Consider the following 8374-nt stretch of genomic DNA (forward strand, 5'->3'; position numbering starts at 1 on the left):
GTGTGTTAAAAATCATATTTTGCTGAGTGAAAACCTCGCGGGCTTTTCAGCCGGATTTGTTGCTTGAGGGGGAAGACGCGCATCACGCGCATTGCCTCCTTACGACTTTTGTTTCTTCCGTTCTCTATTTTTTCAAACATTCCTGAGACATTTTAATACGGGTGCTTTTATAACCGTAAGAATTATACCCGGATAAACGTTAGTCATGCTGTAACAATAAATTGTTCCCTGGTAAAACTCGAAACTTTTTATCCAGGTATGGTGCAGTACGGTGCGCCCAGAACAGCTGAGGAGTTACATCCAATATGATCCCCACAGCCCAGATAAATACAGGTAAGTAATGCAAATTCAGTTGCTATTGTAAATAAATCACACAAATAGAACCATTAGCACCTGTTGTGCTTTCTTAGGAAAGTTGTCGGCATCTAGGGGCTTTATTGCAAGCTAGGACGTGGCTCCGTTACAATTTAAAATCATTTTTATCTTAGGCACTTGTCTCAATCCAAGCAAACATAACATCTATGAAATCTACCAAAACATTCACCGTAGGTTTTGAGACGGAAGTTGGGATGAACAACACAAAATTGGGGCACCTTCGCACTACCGGCGCAAAAACTGGGCAATCAACGAAGCCCCGCCTAGCTTATCCTTGGTTCGGCTATGTTTACGCGTCCTTATGCTTGGAGGTTCGCCCAGGTTTTCTGCGTTGATACACGGTTTGAGACTTGATTTAGAACTTGCCACCCACCTCAACAAAATTTGGAAGGCTGGCGTCCTATCCTAGGATTGTAAACAGCGGAGGTCCGCCTCGTACAAAAGCCAGGCAAACCACCATCCTTTGAAAATTTGACAGCTATCTCTCTTACTTCGTGTGAGGGAAATCTACTAGAGCCCGTGCTCCTCAGCAGACTGCAACCGTATTTCGAAGACTCCGGCAAAATCCAGCCAACGATGGTGGGATTTCTTGTGCAACTGTCAAAGCAGGACATCTTACTCAAGCTAAAGAGGAAGGGATGGCCCCAGCGACCTGTACCTCCCGCACTGCCATCCTCGCATTAGACCTCAAAGGGGCATTTGATAACGTCAAGTAAACAGCAATTTTGCACAGGTTGAACACAATGGGGTGTAGAGCCAGGGTATACAACTACATCAGAGATTTTCTCTCTGGAAGGAACGCTGCCCTAAAAGTAGTGGAAAAGCTACGGACCCCTTTTTATTTGGTGGTCGTGGAACACCACAATGGGCTGTATCCTTTTCAATGTGGCCCTGCAAGGCCTGCCGCTAGTTCTCGACAACATCCAGTGGATCCACCATACCCTATACGTTTCTCGACATAACCATCTGGTCATCCAGGGCTAATAGGAGGGTTAGAGAGCCGCCCATAAGAGGCAGCGTATGTGGTGGTTGCCTATCCCATGTCATGTGGTCTCAGCTGCTCCCCCTAAGACTGAGCTACTCCTGGTTCCACCGCGCGAAACACAACCGCCAGGTACACCCACTATCACCCTGCGCCTAGAAGCCCATATCATTGCGCCATCTCCAAGGGGCAAGATCCTCGCCATGATATTCCAGGCGGACCGCTCCAACATCACTCAGATCAAGAAGCTTAAAACCACAACAGACAGGTTTTTCATATGATACGACGAGCCACGACTAAACTAGCAGCATGGGGTAAGCGGACACGCTTAGCCTTGTCCTGGCCTTTGTCGTGTCTAGGATTATGTACGCTGTACCTTGCTCCCTGCATTAATAAAACCACAGAGATCGAGAAAATAAACATCCTGATCAGGAAGGCGCACAAGCAAGCCATGGATCTCTCGGCAAGCACCTCAACCGAACGGCTACTCCGAATTTGCATACACAACTTGGCCGAGGAGTTAATAGAATCGCACCTGTCTAGCCCATATCCAGCTTTCTCGCTCAAAATTCCAACATGAAATAAACTGAATCTGAATCTGAATCTGGACCTAGCAAAACCAGTTTATTGGCATAAAGCCAGAAGTCAACGTGAAGATGAAAACACTAAAAGAACTTTCCAGGTTTCTGAACATTTTTTTGTGTAATTCGCTGTCAAGTCTTACTCCCCATGCATTTCTATGGGATAGTTTTCATGGCTCAGGAACCTAGTCGCGCAACGTGCGCAACATGAAACTGTGCAGAAAGCAAGCATTCACCCCAAATATTAGCTGTACAAACGAAGATTTCATTTCGCTGAAAAATTGCAGAATAATCACTGTTGAAAGGACTGCCATGAGCGGGAAAGCTGCACATGAAAGATAAAGGATAGGAGCAACCGAAACGGGGAAGTTCATCCTCTCACACCTGATCGGCCCCACTCAGCAACCAAGCTCTCCTTACTGGAAACGTGTCCTATTCCATTAGAAAACACTTAATCGTGCCCGTCTTACCATGCAATATGTACCCTGTGCATTTCAAAGATCGCAGCGATGCCCGAGCCCGGACAATATTAGGTGCGGAGCACCTTAGGACAGCACAATGTCCTTCCGCGTCCTTGCGCATAGCATTTACAATAGAAAAAAATCACACAGGCACCGGCAGGAATCGAGCCTGCGTATGGTAGACCAGGCAGAGTTAGTCTCAGTCATCTTACCCATTGGGCTAAAACAGTGAGTTAGTACTCGATAGTCTAACGGCTTAGCACCACGCCTGTAACGGTGCGGAGTACCTAAGGGTCTCGCAATGTATATGGGACATCTTGAAGATAGCGCACTTAAACACAGACACGAGGGAAAGAAACGACAAACTACAGCGCTCCAAAGTGCGTCCCCGTCCATCCGTGCGCACACCGCCATCAAGCGAATATCAAGCGAAATTCGATTTGAGGAGTGAGTTGCAGTTTCATTTAGGGAACCCAAGGTGCAACTCACGGCTCAAATCTAATGCTGGTCGGGCCGCAAATCGTACGTCACCCGGTGCACAACCTCGATGTCATTTCGAGTCCCCGTACTCCGCACCCTCGCCATCACCCACAGAGGAGAGATGCTGCCATTTTTGGATTGTACGGAGATGCACCATCTACCGCCTACACGGACGCAGCCGGTTACCACGGAAGAGCAGCAATGGCAGCCACCGTCGTTTTAAATAAGCAACACAGGAGCAGCATCTCAATTCACGGACACAGCCCTCTCCAAGCCGCGGAAGCGCCGATAGCACTTGCGCTTAGCCAAAGCGACGCCAAAGTTATAATGCCAGACTCGAAGCAGGCGTGCCGTAACTTTTCCAACGGTCGATTACACGTCACAACACTTCGACTAATGAACCAGCGACAACAAAAAGACCAGTAAGGATTGTATGGGCACCAGCTCACAGCCACATCCCCGGCAAACAGATCGCCAACCTCGTGGCTCGAGATTTGACCCGCCAAGCCAGCGCTGATGAAGCCGAAGCCGAGCCTGAGCACATGCAACCTCTTGCAACGTACCAGGAAATTACGCAGCACTATAGACTCTTCCGCAAATCCTACTCTTCAACCCACAAATGGCTACCGAGGGACCACGAAAGATTATTGCTCGCCCTGCAGATAAACCCCTTCCCACATCCCACCAGACTTTACCTATTTGACCGGACACACTTTTCTCCACTTTCTCGCTTCTGTGGAGAGCCTTGGACTCTCAGACACATAGTAGGCTGCTGCAAAAAGTCTATCCTAGACCCCGCAACATCCACCTGCCCACGGAGCTTTGGGAGAGAGATTGGCCAGCTCCGGCCTCGAAGATCAGATGCGCCTCATTGAAAGAGCTGTCGACGTGGCCAGAGCTCAAGGCATCCTGGAAAGAGGTGCCTCTCTGAAGCATTTCCTGGACTTAATCAAAGTTTATTCTCTCTGCGTCTTCGCTCTCTCCATTACGTTTTCTGCGTGGTGTCGTCGTGAGTTCCCAAAGAGCAACGAACACTCAGTCATTAAAGTGTGTACTACCGTGATAAGTTGAAATACGGACAATGGTGCGCGTGGGCTTTAGTATGAGATCCGCATTCCAAGCGATGGACAGCGCCTGCCGGGTTAAAAATAACTTACCAGACGGCTTTCCCAATGTTATGCCATTTGTGCATGCATAGCCTGTCACCAGCGAGCGCAGCATGTTCTGAAAACCACGTGTACACCTGTTCGTATTTCAAGTTAACACGATAGCACCATGTGCGCGAGCTCGTAAGTCCGCGTCTTCTGCAAGTCGCTGATGCTTCGCCAGTGTTTCACGTACGCGTTATTCGCGATTGCACCGAAGTCGTCACATCCGTTCTCGAGTACCACCGCGGCGGCTTTCACGCCCAGCTCGCTCTTCTTTGGGAGTGACGCTCTTCTTTTGCCCCACCTCTCCCTTCGTGAGAAACCCTGCTGTTGCACATCACATGGATTTTCGAGCATTCCCGTAAAAGTTCTTAACTTGCAGGGCTGGAATGTTATGTTCGCACGCTTTCTGTTTTCTGTCTTTCCCACTCGACGCGCGAACGTGGAGAAGAGGAAAGGAGAACACCATGCGGGATATCACGCCACGAACGCTGAGCAGAATGTCCTCTACGATAAGGGGGTGCCGGCTAGAGCGATGACGTCATCACTGGGCTAGGCTTTTTCTGGGCGCGTTTGGCGTCCCAACCATCACCTTCAAGAGCATTCGCTTTAAAAAGGGAAACGATTTATCTTTACAACTTAGAACATCTCGCTTTTTATTTCGGTTATAGAAAAATATATACATATGCATACCTCAAATGATCAGCTGATGGTTTTTAACTCAATTTTTGTTTTCCTTTTAAGGCATATCTATTCGGTGAGACACGAGAAGGCTGTGTGTGCGGAAATGCCTCAGTATATTTCCTTCTAAATCCTATTGAAACGATCTTTTGTGTAGCGTAGAATGTTCACGTAGTGCTCTAATAAATAACGAATAATGTTACTCTAGCAAAAGAAGTTGCTAGTCTTAGGATTGAAGTAGGAAAGAGAGTCGGCCCACCCAAACACATCCTCCTTAGTACTGGCCCGTGTGATTTTTTCGCTCCGTTTCTTTGAACGTGAGTGTTGTGTTATTCAATAATGCCAAGGAAGCGATGAAGCTCTAGGTTTTCTTGTGAGAAGCTTGTTTAGTTCACCTGCTCTGTGACGGTTTTTCTCTGTTTAAAGTCACTAAGAAGTACCCTACCATAATCCCGCATTGCCGTGCGCCTTCTGTACTCGTCGACAACTGTCCTTCGGCGAGGATGGTAGATGGCAACATTCCTCTAAATTGCCTGTTATCAAATAGTGTTCATCGGTAGGAATACATGTCAGGAGCTTTTAGAATCACCATTTAATCTCCTAGGAGATCAAGGTATTGTAATTGCCGTCCTAACGTGCTGTTGTTTGCCCTTGTTTTGTTTTGGTGCACGATTAGCAGACAAGATTTTATGTGAACTTGGAAGGGTGGAGAGAGCGACTGAACCATTTGGTAGTTTTCTACTTTTTCTTGTTACATAGCACTTCTTGAATCTTACGACAGCTTGTTAAACGTGCAATGAGAACAGGCCACCTTTTCTGCCGTTGACTTTAAACCTCTTTGAGATAGTAACCAGAAAAATGTGGTGCCACAAAGTCAAATAATCTCGGCATATCTAATTAAATCTAAGGTAAAAGAACTATGGTTAGTGCACTGGACATTGCTCACCGAAGAAGTACCCAAAATAGTTGAAACTTTTTCTCTCCCTTCATAAGACTAGGGTGGACAGGGTGAATCAACTACATCTATTTTGTAGACAAGCTTTCTAAATGGCGAATCGCGGACGAGATCAGTCGCCCTTTCGGCTTTAGTTTAGGCCCTCTCCATTAGACCTCGTAGCCAGACGTGGCTATCGCCATTCTAACGACGATGGATTCGGGAAGATTGTGTCTTGCTGCAAAAAGACGCATGAACTACACGTTGTAACCATGGCTCGGCCTTGACTCTGAAATGCTGAAAGTCCGCAACCAAGGTCGCGCCTATCAGAGACATGGCGGTGATGTCACCAATCCCGATGGGGGGGGGTCGGAATTTCGAAGATTTCTAACGAGCAGCGAAATCTACATATTTTAAGCATGAACAGATGAAGACATGGTTTTCTGATATCCCGTCGTGAAAGCGGTGTGCGAGAAGCCGGTTCCCTATGACGCACACCCACGCGTCAAAGGTTTTGGCGAGTACCCAAGCAATACTGCCTCTGCAAAAACCTGGCGGTGGAACTTTAAAACGGCCACCCGATGGAAACTCCCGAACGGGTGTACGTATGAGAACAAAACATAGTGTGAGAACACAAAACTTGGAGATGATCAACAGTCCAATTATTCTTCTCGTTACGCTCTAGCTGCCCTACTTGTGCTACGGAAATGTGCATATTTCTGTCTGTCTGTCTGTCTGTCTGTCTGTCTGTCTGTCTGTCTGTCTGTCTGTCTGTCTGTCTGTCTGTCTGTTTGTCTGTCTGTCTGTCTGTCTGTCTGTCTGTCTGTCTGTCTGTCTGTCTTCCCTTCATTCAGCCGCCAGGCCAAAAGCTGATCGATTGTGGAGCGCAACGCCCCTTATCCACTCTTGGAGTGTGAGGCGCGCCGCTGTAGAGGTCTCAGGAGTGATTTAGACCATCTAGAGATCTTTATCCAGCGCCACAATATTAACACACGAGGTTTGCGAGTTTCATCTTCATAAGAAAGGCACCCTCCGCAGCCGGGATCAAAGAGCGTCATTCAGATCAACAGCGCAGCACCTCAGCTCCTCTGCCACCGCGGCGGGTGTCAGGGCAAAAGATCAAAGAAGGCTTGAGCATAATAATATATACGCAAGTGCGTTCCCAATTACTGACACTCGTTTCATACATCCTACATATCGACATCGTTCAACAACAAGAAACTTTCCGCGTATGTGAAGAAAAACCTAAGCACACTGATTAGGGTAGCAACGTCATTTTTATTAAGAATAGCGTTTTAATAAATAACGTTTTGTAATAAAATAAAAATGAAAATAAAAGTCACAGCATTTTATTAAATAAAATCTAGAAAAAGCGCTGCTGAAGACACCGCTTTCATTACAATAAGTAATCAAAAGTATCCCCTCGAGCAGTTTTGAAAGCAATCGAAAGAAAACTTGCCATGAACCCCCGAAAAATTGATTGATTGATTGTAGTGTTTAACGCGCCTATGCAACGCAGGCGAATAATTTTGACCACCTCGGGATCTTTAACGTGCGCTGAAATATCGTACACACGGGCGTTTGTGCTTGTCGCTTTTATCAGAAAAGCGGCCGCCGCCGCCGGAAATCGAACTTCCTACCTCGTGCTAAGCAGCGCAACGCCTTAGCCACACAGCCACCGCGGCTGGTACCCCATGAAAAAAGCCAACACTGTAAAGCTTAGTTCAATTGACCAATCTAATCGCATCTGTTGGCGGGAAAGAATTAGGGGAGGTGAAAAGCGGGAGCTCGCGGCGATTGCCTTTCGATGCCTTTTACAGCAAACAAGTAGATGTGCTCCCGTTTTCTTTCTATTTATTACACTGCAGTTTTTTAACAATGTACTTTTTCAGGCATTTGAAGGAAAGCTTTTTCCCGGCAGAAGCATCTGGGCAAAGCATACAAAACTGATAAACGACGTGTTTCCACGATGTCTCCCTTCTTTATTGGCTAGTATCCGCCTCGCCGCCGTATAATGATATAACAACTTTCAAACTGTCTGAAACTTCAAACACATTAGTGGCAATTTTAGAAGAAAACTTTTTTTTTCTTTATTTTTCCTTTCAGGGTCAATATGCCGATGAGGAACTTGCCACAATTTGCCACAGTATTCAATTGCTCAATCGATTCGCCAATGAACCCGAACCGTAATGAAACGTGTACTTTGTGGTGATTATACCCTTTCAAGAAGCGAATAATCCAGACGACCGCGGGTAATGTTCTCTGCGGCGCTGTTGACTCTCTGGAACATCTGTAATTTGTTAAGGCATAAAAAATTGATAACAATAAAATTAAATAAATAAATAAATAAATAAATAAAAATTGCTTACTTCGCCGTTGGCAGCCACAATGTTTTGCAGATAACATTTTTGCGACCCTGCCTATTTCACACCACTTAGTCTGCACGAGAATCTGCGACGAGTAGGTACAAATATTGCAGCCGAGTGAAGAGCTCATTGAGGGTATACGACTTGCGCCTGGTTAATTAAGAGAGCAAGTTAGGCTACTTCATCTTCCGTGCGGCGTAAACATCAAGACGTCTTTCCACGGCCCACGGAAACAATTTCAGCAAATATATTCTTTCAACATTTACAGGCGGCCAGTGTAAAAGCTCCGAAAACGCTGTGAAACGGAGCTGCACAAATAAAAATGCGCTTGAACAACTTTCCATTTTCAATAGCATGGGTTCTACG

At 46.4% G+C, this 8374-nt stretch overlaps 1 protein-coding gene across 2 annotated transcripts in view; it reads left to right on the forward strand.

Annotated features, from left to right (window-relative positions):
• The window catches only part of LOC144147164 (neprilysin-1-like), a 116573-nt gene extending 108557 nt beyond the window's left edge, over positions 1–8016 (forward strand). For both annotated transcript variants that reach the window (XM_077679233.1, XM_077679234.1), the window contains 2 exons: positions 257–333; positions 7749–8016. In XM_077679233.1, coding sequence (XP_077535359.1) covers positions 257–333; positions 7749–7854 — 183 coding nt within the window. In that variant the 3' untranslated portion in view covers positions 7855–8016. The remainder of the gene's footprint in view (positions 1–256; positions 334–7748) is intronic.
• The last annotated feature ends 358 nt before the right edge of the window (positions 8017–8374 follow it).

This window comes from Haemaphysalis longicornis, unplaced genomic scaffold (genome assembly GCF_048455015.1).
Source record: "Haemaphysalis longicornis isolate Haplotype H1 unplaced genomic scaffold, Haemaphysalis longicornis Haplotype H1 scaffold_7, whole genome shotgun sequence".
In the NCBI taxonomy this organism is placed as follows: domain Eukaryota; kingdom Metazoa; phylum Arthropoda; class Arachnida; order Ixodida; family Ixodidae; genus Haemaphysalis; species Haemaphysalis longicornis.